The following is a 15,074-nucleotide window of genomic DNA, read 5'->3' on the forward strand; positions in this document are numbered from 1 at the left end:
GCCTTTTGCACACAATGTATATAGATTCTTTTTTTTCTACTGTGTTATTGACTTGTTAATTGTTTACTCCATGTGTAACTCTGTGTTGTTGTCTGTTCACACTGCTATGCTTTATCTTGGCCAGGTCGCAGTTGTAAATGAGAAATTGTTCTCAACTAGCCTACCTGGTTAAATAAAGGTGAAATATATATTTTTTAAATTATATATATATATATTACGTAGAGGTCCCCTGGAAAAAGTAAAGTTAGTCAAAACGCACCAATTTGTCAAACTGTCTGCGTTATTGTCGACAGTTTAGGCTACCCGTTTATCGTGGGCCGTGAGTTTAATTTCTACCAGCTTCTATGTTTAAACAAAGGTGGGATACAGATTCCTGCCAAATGTTTTAGATTTTTAAAAGTGTTTACCAATCAGATAATAGGGAAAATGATCAGAATTGGGTTGCCTGTGTAAACTCAGCCATAGTGAAGGATGCTTAGAAATGTATCCATAACGACCACAAGAGGGCAATAATATTAGATAACCAGAATGAATAGTAACCTACAGATAGATTGTAATGGTAGAATTGTAAATCCTCTATCCAGTGTTATTCCCTCTAGTCTAGGTCATTGTTTTTTCTGAAGTTGTTGAATTCTGCAATCATTTGAGTTTATTTTGTTGTAATTCCTTCGACATGAATGAAGGGCAAAATACATGAGATGTGTTTCAATCCATCCCATTTGTTTTCAGGTTTGCCGCAGAGCTGTGGGAAAAAAGGTGATAGACGTTCATCACTGAAAACAAACTATGGATGTCCACAAGCCTGAAGACAAGTGAGTTAGCAGCCTAGTTATGTGTCCTTCTTTTTATAGTGACATCTTAACTGTTTTAGATACCGTATCTAGTTTCTGTGAAACTCTGGCCAGTCCCTTCTTTTTATGGTTACTGGCAAATTATATTGTAACACAAACCAAATGGTAATGTACCCGATAGGTTAGCCTTTGGATTGGAAGTGTGTCACGAGCTCCTTCAAGGGAGATACCTCTTTAGGGACTGTGGTAAGAGTGCTCACCATGAGGTCAGCCGGGCATCCGGGATCGCCCCCTAGTGGTCACATCTTGCCCTATAGAAAATGTTGAAATTTGCTACGTTTAATTTAACTAGGCAAGTCAGTTGAAGAACAAATTCTTAATTGCAATGACTGCCTACCCCGGCCAATTGTGCACCACCCTATGGGACTCCCACTACAGTCCCTGGATACAGTGCCTTAGACCGCTGCACCACACGGGAGCCTACTTTAAACCCAAATTTAATATCATATCATATATAAGTAATTACCATTTCACCTTGTAATTTCTTTGTGGGCCTACATACTACGTAAATAAATAAGTTATTTATTGTCAAATTAACTAAACAAATAAAAGAATGTATTGGAATTTGCTACATTTAATCCCAAATTTAATATCATATCTGTCAAGTAATTAGCATTTCAACCTTGTAATTTCTGTGTGGGCCTACATACTACGTGAATTAATATGGTATAAATTGTCATATTAACTACACAAATAAACCGGGTAACAGTTGCTTCCTCTCCTCTTGTCATCCAACAGAAACAATGGCGTGTGGCTGATCTTTTTCATGCTGGGTTTAGGAACTCTCCTGCCATGGAGCTTCTTCATGACAGCCACCATGGTAGAGCCACAACATTAGTTCTCATCCTCTACTTTCAGACTGAACAATAAATTAATACATACCAGAAATACAATATAAAAAATATTTAAAAAAAAATATATATATATTAGAAATACAATGCCGGAGCTTTTAGTGAGACGTCTGTATTCAGTCTGTATTCATTTCCTAATATGTTTCAAGTGTTGCTTTCCAGATTATCTTGTGATAATTCACAGGCGGCAGGGTAGCCTAGTGGTTAGAGCGTTGGACTAGTAACCGCAAGGCTGCAAGTTTGAATCCCCGAGCTGATAAGGTACAAATCTGTCGTTCTGCCCCTGAACAGGCAGTTAACCCACTGTTCCTAGACCAGTTAACCCACTGTTCCTAGACCAGTTAACCCACTGTTCCTAGGCCAGTTAACCCACTGTTCCTAGGCCAGTTAACCCACTGTTCCTAGACCAGTTAACCCACTGTTCCTAGGCCAGTTAACCCACTGTTCCTAGACCAGTTAACCCACTGTTCCTAGACCAGTTAACCCACTGTTCCTAGACCAGTTAACCCACTGTTCCTAGGCCAGTTAACCCACTGTTCCTAGGCCAGTTAACCCACTGTTCCTAGACCAGTTAACCCACTGTTCCTAGACCAGTTAACCCACTGTTCCTAGGCCAGTTAACCCACTGTTCCTAGACCAGTTAACCCACTGTTCCTAGACCAGTTAACCCACTGTTCCTAGACCAGTTAACCCACTGTTCCTAGACCAGTTAACCCACTGTTCCTAGACCAGTTAACCCACTGTTCCTAGACCAGTTAACCCACTGTTCCTAGACCAGTTAACCCACTGTTCCTAGACCAGTTAACCCACTGTTCCTAGACCAGTTAACCCACTGTTCCTAGACCAGTTAACCCACTGTTCCTAGACCAGTTAACCCCTGTTCCTAGACCAGTTAACCCACTGTTCCTAGACCAGTTAACCCACTGTTCCTAGACCAGTTAACCCACTGTTCCTAGGACCAGTTAACCCACTGTTCCTAGGCCAGTTAACCCACTGTTCCTAGACCAGTTAACCCACTGTTCCTAGACCAGTTAACCCACTGTTCCTAGACCAGTTAACCCACTGTTCCTAGACCAGTTTAACCCACTGTTCCTAGACCAGTTAACCCACTGTTCCTAGGCCAGTTAACCCACTGTTCCTAGACCAGTTAACCCACTGTTCCTAGGCCAGTTAACCCACTGTTCCTAGACCAGTTAACCCCACTGTTCCTAGACCAGTTAACCCACTGTTCCTAGCCAGTTAACCCACTGTTCCTAGACCAGTTAACCCACTGTTCCTAGACCAGTTAACCCACTGTTCCTAGACCAGTTACCCACTGTTCCTAGACCAGTTAACCCACTGTTCCTAGGCCAGTTAACCCACTGTTCCCTAGACCAGTTAACCCACTGTTCCTAGCCAGTTAACCCACTGTTCCTAGACCAGTTAACCCACTGTTCCTAGACCAGTTAACCCACTGTTTCCTAGACCAGTTAACCCACTGTTCCTAGACCAGTTAACCCACTGTTCCTAGGCCAGTTAACCCACTGTTCCTAGACCAGTTAACCCACTGTTCCTAGACCAGTTAACCCACTGTTCCTAGACCAGTTAACCCACTGTTCCTAGACCAGTTAACCCACTGTTCCTAGACCAGTTAACCCACTGTTCCTAGGCCAGTTAACCCACTGTTCCTAGACCAGTTAACCCACTGTTCCTAGACCAGTTAACCCACTGTTCCTAGACCAGTTAACCCACTGTTCCTAGACCAGTTAACCCACTGTTCCTAGGCCAGTTAACCCACTGTTCCTAGACCAGTTAACCCACTGTTCCTAGGCCAGTTAACCTACTGTTCCTAGACCAGTTAACCCACTGTTCCTAGACCAGTTAACCCACTGTTCCTAGACCAGTTAACCCACTGTTCCTAGACCAGTTAACCCACTGTTCCTAGACCAGTTAACCCACTGTTCCTAGACCAGTTAACCCACTGTTCCTAGACCAGTTAACCCACTGTTCCTAGACCAGTTAACCCACTGTTCCTAGACCAGTTAACCCACTGTTCCTAGGCCAATTAACCCACTGTTCCTAGACCAGTTAACCCACTGTTCCTAGACCAGTTAACCCACTGTTCCTAGACCAGTTAACCCACTGTTCCTAGACCAGTTAACCCACTGTTCCTAGGCCAGTTAACCCACTGTTCCTAGACCAGTTAACCCACTGTTCCTAGGCCAGTTAACCCACTGTTCCTAGGCCAGTTAACCCACTGTTCCTAGACCAGTTAACCCACTGTTCCTAGACCAGTTAACCCACTGTTCCTAGACCAGTTAACCCACTGTTCCTAGACCAGTTAACCCACTGTTCCTGACTTGCCTAGTTAAATAACAGTAAAAGAAAAATACCCCCTTATCATTGGAATAATCCATTTGAACAGCATTTTTTCAAGTACTCAAAGCTCTTTACATAATATTTGATACATTATTGTATTGCATCCACTTCCAATGGATATCACCTACCTGGGTGGTGCCATGACAGCCATGTGACTGTAGAACGTTCGCCACACATTAGCAATGAACTAAAGTCTTCTGTCCTCTTGTCACTCTACAGTATTTTACCAGCCGTCTCAGAGACCCCACCCAAATATCAACCGACAAACCCTACGACCGTAATCCTACGGAGGCCAGTTACAATAACGTATCGCCACTTTGTGCCACGGTGCCTGTACTGATCTTCACCTGTCTCAACTCAGTCCTGCATCACAGGTTCGTTTAGCCCACCACTTCACCCCCACACGCCTCACACTATCTTGACTTTCCTAATGCGTTATAAAGCACTACTCCAAGAATTAAATCTTCATATTTTTTTTTGGGGGGGGGGGGGGGGGGGGGGGGTGGCGAGCTAATATGGTAATAAATCTTCATGTTTTTTGGGGATAAGCTAATATCATAGTAATTGTATAGCTCGGCCCAGTAATGTTAAAAGTGCACTAACCAGGCAGAGGACCGACGTGTGATCAACATAAGATTGACCTCTGATTATTTGACCCCCGACTCTCTAACTTCCAGGATTCCTCAAAAGTTCCGGATCATGGGCAGCCTGGCGGTGATTTTGGTGCTGTTTCTTATCACAGCCATCGCGGTGAAAATAGACATGGCCGCGGGCCCTTTCTTCACATTAACCATGATCAAGATTGTTATCATAAACTGTGAGTTTTTTTTCGAGCCTACGGCCTCTTATTTGGCCCCTTCCTCCTTATTTGGCCCCTTCCTCCTTATTTGGCCCCTTCCTCCGTATTTGGCCCCTTCCTCCTTATTTGGCCCCTTCCTCCTTATTTGGCCCCTTCCTCCTTATTTGGCCCCTTCCTCCTTATTTGGCCCCTTCCTCCTTTTTACCCAGTCAATTATTTTCCCCTTGAGTTGTCCTGAAAGCACACTTAGACCTCAGCCACCCTTCAATGGGGTCTGTCTTTACATTACATTTAGTTAATTTAGCACAGTGGTTCCCAAACTATGGGGCGTGCCCCCTGGTAGGGCATGGGTAAATACCTTATTTACTGAAGTATTCAGACCCTTTGCTATGAGACTCAAAATTGAGCTCAGGTGCATCCTGTTTTCATTGATCATCCTTGAGATGTTTCGACAACTTGATTGGAGTCCACCTGTGGTAAATTCAATTGATTGGACATGATTTGGAAAGGCACACACCTGTCTATATAAGGTCCCACAGTTGACAGTTAATGTCAGAGCAAAAGCCAAGCCATGATGTCGAAGGAATTGTTCGTAGAGCTCCGAGACAGGATTGTGTTGAGGCACAGATCTGGGGAAGGGTACCAAAAATGTAAGATCCCTAAGAACACAATAGGCCTCCATCATTCTTAAATGGAAGACGTTTGGAACCACCAAGAATCTTACTAGAGCTGGCCGCCCGGCCAAACTGAGCAATCGGGGGAGAAGGGCCTTGGTCAGGGAGGTGACCAAGAACCCGATGGTCACTCTGACAGAGCTCCAGACTTCCTCTGTGGAGATGGGAGAACCTTCCAGAAGGACAACAATCTCTGCTACACTCCACTAATCAGGCTGTTATGGTAGAGTGGCCAGACGGAAGCCACTCCTCAGTAAAAGGCACATAACAGCCCAGTTGGAGTTTGCCAAAAGGCACCTAAAGACTCTCAGACCATGAGAAACAAGATTCTCTGGTCTGATGAAACCAAGATTGAACTCTTTGGCCTGGAGGAAACTTAGCACCATCCCTATGGTGAAGAATGGTGGTGGCAGCATCCTTACGGTGAAGCATGGTGGTGGCAGCATCATTGCTGTGGGAATGTTTTTCAGCGGCAGGGACTGGGAGACTAGTCAGGATCCAGGGAAAGATGAACGGAGCAAAGTACAGCGAGATCCTTGATGAAAACCCGCGGGATGTTCCCCAATGCTGGAAAGGGGGGTGGGGTGGGGCCGTGAAAAACTTTGGGAACCTCTGATTTAGCAGACGCTCTTATTCATTCACCTGCCAAGAAGACAAAAACAGTAATTATCTGTCACCCAAATGTCTTTTTAAAACAGAAAAGTAAGATGCTTGAACACTCAAACTGCATATTAAATGTTAGCTTCATGTTTCTATGACTGGACTCTGTGTTATTGACTGTGTTTATTATTATTATTATTATTTATTTTTTAAACCTTTCTTCAGCTTTTGGAGCTATCCTGCAGGGCAGTCTGTTTGGTATGGCAGGCCTTCTTCCCGCCAAATACACCACACCCATAATGAGTGGGAAAGGCCTGGCGGGCACGTTCGCTGCCTTCTCCATGATCTGTGCTATCGCAAGTACGTCTGAGACATGATATACCTTTTTATTTCACGATTAACACATCTACAGATATATGTCATCATAAAAAAAATACCTGTTACTACATTTTTTACTACTAAAATAATTAAGTCCACCTCCACAAAGGGCAGTTGAGGCAAGAGATTAGTAGTATTGAAATGAATTCATAGACTCCTTTGGGATATGTACATGTTTCCATGTCTGTAAATGATTCATATACATCTGTAAATGGTGATGGTGTAAATGGTGATGGTGTAAATGGTGATGGTGTAAATGGTGATGGTGTGCCTGGGAATTAAGATTTTATGACTTTTGGTATGGCTGTACAAGTGATGTCTCTCCCTCCCACTCCCTCTCCTCTCTCTCTCCCTCCCACTCCCTCTCCTCTCTCTCTCCCTCCCACTCCCTCTCTCTCCTCTCTCCCTCCCTCTCTCTCCTCTCTCTCCTCTCTCTCTCCCCCCACTCCCTCTCTCTCTCCTCTCTCTCCCCCCCCTCCCACTCCCTCTCTATCTCCCTCCCTCTCTCCGTCTCTCTCTCTCTCTCTCTCTCTCTCTCTCTCTCTCACTCCCTCTCTCTCCTCTCTCTCTCTCTCCTCTCTCTCTCCCCCCACTCCCTCTCTCTCTCCTCTCTCTCCCCCCCTCCCACTCTCTCCTCTCTCTCTCTCTCTCTCTCCTCTCTCTCTCTCTCTCTCTCTCTCTCTCTCTCTCTCTCTCTCTCTCTCTCTCTCTCTCTCTCTCTCTCTCTCTCTCTCTCTCTCTCTCTCTCTCTCTCTCTCTCTCTCTCTCTCTCTCTCTCTCTCTCTCTCTCTCTCTCTCTCTCTCTCTCTCTCTCTCTCACACACACACACACACACACACACACACACACACACACACACACACACACCCCAGGTGGCTCAGCACTAAATGATGTTGCTTTTGGATACTTCCTCACAGCCTGTGTTGTGATCATATTGGCCATAATGTCCTATGCGATCCTCCCTAAACTGGTAATAAACTCTGGATTTGAAATGTTATTTTTACATATATTTGACTGGAAAATGGGGTTAGGAGATGCTACTCGATGATAATACAACTAATACAACCAATACTTCATAATACAACTAATACAACTAATACAACTAATACTTCATAATACAACCAATACTTCATAATACAACCAATACTTCATAATACAACTAATACTTCATAATACAACTAATACAACTAATAAAACCAGTACTTCATAATACAACTGATACAATTAATACAATTAATACAACTTATACTTCATAATACAACCAATACTTCAGAATACAACTAATACAACTAATACTTCATAATACAACTAATACAACTAATACTTCATAATACAACTAATACAACTAATACTTCATAATACAACTAATACAACCAATACTTCATAATACAACTAATACAAATAATACAACTGATACTTCATAATACAACTAATATTTCATAATACAACTAATACAACCAATACAACCAATACTTCATAATACAACTAATACTTCATAATACAACTAATACTTTATAATACAACCAATACTTCATAATACAACTAATACTTCATAATACAACTAATACTTTATAATACAACTAATACAACCAATACTTCATAATAAAACCAATACTTCATAATACAACTAATACAACTAATACTTCATAATACAACTAATACTTCATAATACAACTAATACTTTATAATACAACTAATACTTCATAATACAACTAATACTTCATAATACAACTAATACAACCACTACTTCATAATACAACTAATTAAACTAATACTTCATAATACAACTAATTAAACTAATACTTCATAATACAACTAATACTTCATAATACAACTAATACTTCCTCCCCTTTTCATTCATCACATAATAATTTTCCATTCCAGTTCATCTCTCCTGTTTTGTTAATTAACATCCAGTGTGAGATAATTGATTGTAATTTCGTGTTGTTCTGAACCTTACTTTAGGAGTTCTATCGATATTACAACAAGAGACAAAGTGGAAACAGGCTTAGTGACGAGGTGAACAGGCTGGACGGTTAAAATGACATTTATGTTTGGTCAGATATGTAGAAATAAGAGAAAGATAGTTGTCACGTTTTATGTATAGATAAGTAAATCATAAACTTGGGCACTTGTTGAATATATTTTTATCGAATATATTTTTATTCAAACATTTGCATTAGGCTACCAATTTTAAGGATCATGAAAGCAATGTATTGGATAGCCTCGTTCCTTCTCCCTCCAGAAAATGCTGCAGCGACTACACCAGTTCTCAAACAAGGAGAAGAAGAACAAACCGTGTCCTTATAATTCACTGTATCACAATTCCAGTGGGTCAGAAGTTTACATACACTAAATCGACTGTGCTTTTTAAACAGCTTGGAAAATTCCATAAAATTATGTCATAGCTTTAGAAGCTTCTGATAGGCGAATTTACATATTTTGAGTCAATTGGAGGTGTACCTGTGGATGTATTTCAAGGCCTACCTTCAAGCTCAGTGCTTCCTTGCTTGGCATCATGGGAAAATCAATAGAAATCAGCCAAAAATTACAGACCTCCACAAGTCTGGTTCATCCTTGGGAGCAATTTCCAAACACCTGAAGGTACCACATTCATCTGTACAAACAATAGTGCACAAGTATAAACACCATGGGACCACACAGCCGTCATACCGCTCAGGAAGGAGACGCGCTCTGTCTCCTAGAGATGAACGTACTTTGGTGCGAAAAGAGCAAATCAATCCCAGAACAACAGCAAAGGACCTTGTGAAGAGGCTGGAGGAAACAGGTACAAAAGTATAGATATCCACAGTCAAAAGAGTCCTATATTGACATAACCTGAAAGTCCACTCAGCAAGGAAGAAGCCACTTCTCCAAAACTGCCATAAAATAAGCCAGACTTCGGTTTGCAACTGCACATGGGGACAAAGGTCGTACTTTTTGGAGAAATGTCCTCTGGTCTGACGAAACAAAAATAGAACTGTTTGGCCATAATGACCATCATTATGTTTGGAGGAAAAAGGGGGAGGCTTGCAAGCCGAAGAACACCATCTCAACCGTGAAGCACGGTGGTGGCAGCATCATGTTGTGGGGGTGCTTTGCTAAAGGAGGGACTGGTGCACTTCACAAAATAGATGGCTGCATGAGGAAGGAAAATTATGTGGATATATTGAAGCAACATCTCAAGACATCAGTTAGAAAGTTGAAGCTTAGTCGCAAATGGGTCTTCCAAATGGACAATGACCCCAAGCATACTTTGAAAGTTGTGGCAAATGCCTTAAGGATGAATAAGTCAAAGCCCTGACCTCAATCCTATAGAAAACCTGTGAACAGAGCTGAAAATGCATATGTGAGCAAGGAGGCCTACAAACCTGACTCCGTTACACCAGCTCTGTCAGGAGGAACGGGCAAAAATTCATTCACCCAACTTATTGTGGGAAGCATGTGGAAGGCTGCCTGAAACGTTTGACCCAAGTTAAACAATTTAAAGGCAATGCTACCAAATACTAATTGAGTGTAAGTAAACTTCTGACCCACTGGGAATGTGATGGAAGAAATAAAAGCTGAAATAAATAATTCTCTCTACTATTATTCTGACATTTCACATTCTTAAAATAAAGTGGTGATCCTAACTGACCTACGACAGGGAATTTTTACTAGGATTAAATGTCAGGAATTTTGAAAAACTGAGTTTAAATGTATTTGGCTGTGTGTAGGTGTATGTACATTTCCGACTTCAAACTCTATATTTAGAATCTGTAATATCGTTCCTATTCAAAACATTTAGTTACATTGTTGAAATATTCACCATTTATTTTGAATGTGGCACTAACACGGCTGCCATAGAATGTTGTAGTGTTATATACAAATGAGTCATAATGCAGAAAGATCAATGTTCCCAACCATTCGATTTTCTATCGTCCCAACTCTCCAAAAAGGTGATCTAAAGTACTTTCTTGTTGACCCATTGACTGTAGATCCGGGTCCTGGCTCTCTCTGTGTGTTTTGCCTTCACCGTCACCATCGGTGTCTACCCTGCTGTCACGGTGGATGTCAAGTCTGTCGTCGCTAATGGAGACGCCTGGGGTCTGTGTGTATGAATATCTATGACAAGAGCATGGTTTATGTGTTCGTTTTACAGTATATTTACACGCTTTTGATTTTACGAGCCTTTACAACAACAACAAACTGGTAATTGACTGGTAATATTCACTGGTAATGTGTGTTATCGTACGTTATCCTCTCCTCTCAGAGATGTACTTCATCCCCGTGTGTTGTTTCCTGCTCTTTAACCTGAGCGACTGGGCCGGGAGAAGCCTCACTGCTGTGTGCACGTGGGTAAGTCGGCAACAAAACACACGATACAGAATGGAAGAAATCGGCTCATTTGAATGAATATGCCTGAAACTAACTGATACTTATTTGAATTGTGGATATTGTGAACTAAGGATTCCAGATCACACTAACAGAACAGTAGACGCCTACAGAACAGTAGACACTAACAGAACAGTAGCCGCTAACAGAACAGTAGCCGCTAACAGAACAGTAGCCGCTAACAGAACAGTAGACGCTAACAGAACAGTAGACGCTAACAGAACAGTAGACGCTAACAGAACAGTAGACGCTAACTGAACAGTAGACGCTAACAGAACAGTAGACGCTAACAGAACAGTAGACGCTAACAGAACAGTAAACGCTAACAGAACAGTAGACGCTAACAGAACAGTAGACGCTAACAGAACAGTAGACGCTAACAGAACAGTAGACGCTAACAGAACAGTAGACGCTAACAGAACAATAGACGCTAACAGAACAGTAGACGCTAACTGAACAGTAGACGCTAACAGAACAGTAAACACTAACAGAACAGTAGACGCTAACTGAACAGTAGACGCTAACTGAACAGTAGACGCTAACAGAACAGTAGACACTAACAGAACAGTAGCCGCTAACAGAACAGTAGACGCTAACTGAACAGTAGACGCTAACAGAACAGTAGACGCTAACAGAACAGTAGACGCTAACAGAACAGTAGACGCTAACAGAAGAGTAGACGCTAACTGAACAGTAGACGCTAACAGAACAGTAAACACTAACAGAACAGTAGACGCTAACTGAACAGTAGACGCTAACAGAACAGTAGACGCTAACAGAACAGTAGAGGTTACCCATAGGCCTTTACTGGTATGGTAAATTTACAGTAGTTTTTTAAGAGACAAAAAATACAAGTAAACTTGAATGTTTACTGAATTTAAGATAAATACCTTTTGCATCTTATCTACTCATCTTGTGGTGACGTTGTGAATGTTATGAATGTATCTATCCAGTTTCTATGCATTTTACAACCGGCTTAATTACGACAAACACGGCAGGAACGCTTTTTAAACATACAATGTTTTTATCGAATGTGAATTTAAGTCATCATCTTCTATCGAATAAAGCACTTTTCACTTAGCCATGGCACGATCCCTTAGCCTTAGCACTATGACTAATCCTTAGCACTATGACTTAGCCTTAGCACTATGACTTAGCCTTAGCACTATGACTTAGCCTTGGCACTATCACTTAGCACTACAACTATGCCTTAGCACTACGACTAATCCTTAGCACTATGACTTAGCCTTAGCACAATGACTAATCCTTAGCACTATGACTTAGCCTTAGCACTATGACTAATCCTTAGCACTATGACTTAGCCTTAGCACTGTCCCTTAGCCTTAGCACTGTCTCTTAGCACTGTCCCTTAGCACTATCTCTTAGCACTATCTCTTAGCCTTAGCACTGTCCCTTATCCTTAGCACTATCCCTTAGCCTTAGCACTATCCCTTAGCCTTAGCACTATGACTTAGCCTTAGCACTATGACTTAGCACTATGACTTAGCCTTAGCACTATGGCATTTATTTGAATGTGCTATGTCTCTTTCTCTGCCATCCACTTTCAGCCTGGGAAGGACAGCAAACTGGTGCCCATTTTTATGGTAGCCCGTGTGATCTTTGTGCCTCTCTTCATGCTGTGCAACGTTCAGCCCCGCTACAACCTGCCTGTCGTCTTTCAACACGACGCCTGGTTCATCGTCTTCATGATCCTCTTCGCCTTCTCCAGCGGATACCTGGCCAGCCTCTGCATGTGCTTCGGGCCCAAGTAAGACCGCTTGCCTCCTTCGCCTGGGCGAAAACCCAGATAGATTTGAAACTTTCGAGTTAGCCTACAGGGCGACATTTTCCTCTCATAGTGACACACATTACAAACTAACCGTTTGCAATGCTAACTAATATTTGACATAGATGGGATGAGTAAAATGATAATATACATGTGTGATCTAGGCCTAAACTAACCTTTAACAACGTTAGGAGGCACAACACACACGGTACAAGCAAAGCATTTGCGTAAGGTGTCATTTATTGCAAGAGAAAAATGTCTCCCAGTTTGACAGACTTCACCTAAAGTGTTACCACAGTAGGTTGGTCCCAGACCTGTTTGTAGCCTGGTCCCAGACCTGTTTGTAGCCTGGTCCCAGACCTGTTTGTAGCCTGGTCCCAGACCTGTTTGTAGCCTGGTCCCAGACCTGTTTGTAGCCTGGTCCCAGACCTGTTTGTAGCATGGTCCCAGACCTGTTTGTAGCCTGGTCCCAGACCTGTTTGTAGCCTGATCCCAGACCTGTTTGTAGCCTAGTCCCAGACCTGTTTGTAGCCTGGTCCCAGACCTGTTTGTAGCCTGATCCCAGACCTGTTTGTAGCCTGGTCCCAGACCTGTTTGTAGCCTGGTCCCAGACCTGTTTGTAGCCTGATCCCAGACCTGTTTGTAGCCTGGTCCCAGACCTGTTTGTAGCCTGGTCCCAGACCTGTTTGTGGTTTTGGCTACTGCTCCATTGGCCTTGTCAAGCCATGTTCTGCATGACATTTCCATAGGAGTTGGCAAGACACCTGATCCCCTCACCCTCTCTCTCTCCTTTCTCTTCTCTTTCTCTCTCCTTTCTCTCTCCCTCTCCTTTCTCTCTTCCCTCTTCTCTCTCTCTCTTCCTCCTCTCTCTCTCTCTCTTCCTCCTCTCTCTCCAGATTAGTTGCTCCTCATGAGGCAGAGACTGCTGGTGCCATCATGGCATTCTTCCTGTCCCTGGGTTTGGCTCTGGGAGCATCCTTCTCATTCCTCTTCAGAGCCATAGTCTAAAATAGCCCGATGTTGGGAGCATGCATAACCCAAACATAACTAACATAACTAACATTGTTTTTAAATGCTACAATGACTGTCGTTGCAAACTGCCCCGTCTCTATTCATTTTGAAACTTTAGGCCACACCCTCGCGTTCCTTACACTGACACTTAGTCTTTTCTTACTAGCACAGACTTTGCTGACAGTTGCTGTGACTGTGGTATGGTTGTCTCACCTAGCTACCTGTAGATGAATGTACTAACTGACTGTGATATGTGGTTGTCTCACCTAGCTATCTGAAGATGAATGTACTAACTGACTGTGATATGTGGTTGTCTCACCTAGCTATCTGAAGATGAATGTACTAACTGACTGTGATATGTGGTTATCTCACCTAGCTATCTGAAGATGAATGTACTAACTGACTGTGATATGTGGTTGTCTCACCTAGCTACCTGAAGATGAATGCACTGACTGATATGTGGTTGTCTCACCTAGCTATCTGAAGATGAATGCACTAACTGACTGATATGTGGTTGTCTCACCTAGCTACCTTAAGATGAATGTACTGACTGTGATATGTGGTTGTCTCACCTAGCTACCTTAAGATGAATGTACTGACTGACTGATATGTGGTTGTCTCACCTAGCTACCTTAAGATGAATACATAGGTTCGGTTGCACCTCGCAGAATTCGGGTAGGCATGGCGACCATCTGTGCTCTCATACTCCCTAAAGACCTTCGCTTGAAAAACAAGAAAAAAAACTCTGCAATTGTACCATTTGTCCCTATTGAGCCACCGTAGCAACAACATAGCCAGGAACACTTCCTCACATAGTCCAAATTAATCTAACTCAAGAAATCCGTCATTAATTATGATGTTTTTGGTCTTAGTCACAGCAATTTTACATCTAGCCATGATGTCTCTCTCGTCGAATGACTTCATGTTCCCATTCCTACTAGGTGTAGTACTGTTGACCAATCACCGCACAAAAACGTCACAAAATGTTCATAATATATACCCAAACTGTTTTGACTGGGAAGCATACGGTAAGTGTAAGTCGCTCTGGATAAGAGCATCTGCTAAATGATAAATGTTACTTACAGTAGTGTAATGGTATATGGTCTCAATGTAGTGTCCCAAATACAGTACTTTCAATTTGAATTATGATGGGATAAACACTAAGCAGCCTTCAAAAAAGCCTACTTTAAGGTAGAAGTCGACGAGGAAAAGAATGCTATACCTAGTGTGGTATTGTTACGAAACCAATAACTAGAACTAAAAATAAAACGTCAAAACTCAAAACAAAAGGCTGTCCTCTCTCCAAGCTGCACTCCGATTGTCAATCACCTTAATTGGACACAGCTGAGTAATTACCAAGGCTTAGCTCAGCACCTAGACCACCACCTGGT

General features: G+C 42.4%; 1 protein-coding gene across 1 annotated transcript; it reads left to right on the plus strand.

Annotated features, from left to right (window-relative positions):
• The first annotated feature begins 599 nt into the window (after nucleotides 1-599).
• LOC109882891 (equilibrative nucleoside transporter 1-like) lies at nucleotides 600-13,972 on the plus strand. The gene is made up of 9 exons (XM_031799986.1): nucleotides 600-812; nucleotides 1,590-1,671; nucleotides 4,280-4,434; nucleotides 4,738-4,877; nucleotides 6,359-6,489; nucleotides 10,490-10,598; nucleotides 10,765-10,850; nucleotides 12,455-12,654; nucleotides 13,569-13,972. The coding sequence occupies exons 1-9, from the start codon at nucleotides 787-789 to the stop codon at nucleotides 13,678-13,680; spliced, it is 1,041 nt and encodes a 346-aa protein (XP_031655846.1). The 5' UTR covers nucleotides 600-786; the 3' UTR covers nucleotides 13,681-13,972.
• Nucleotides 13,973-15,074: the final 1,102 nt, after the last annotated feature.

This window comes from Oncorhynchus kisutch, linkage group LG20, assembly GCF_002021735.2.
Source record: "Oncorhynchus kisutch isolate 150728-3 linkage group LG20, Okis_V2, whole genome shotgun sequence".
In the NCBI taxonomy this organism is placed as follows: domain Eukaryota; kingdom Metazoa; phylum Chordata; class Actinopteri; order Salmoniformes; family Salmonidae; genus Oncorhynchus; species Oncorhynchus kisutch.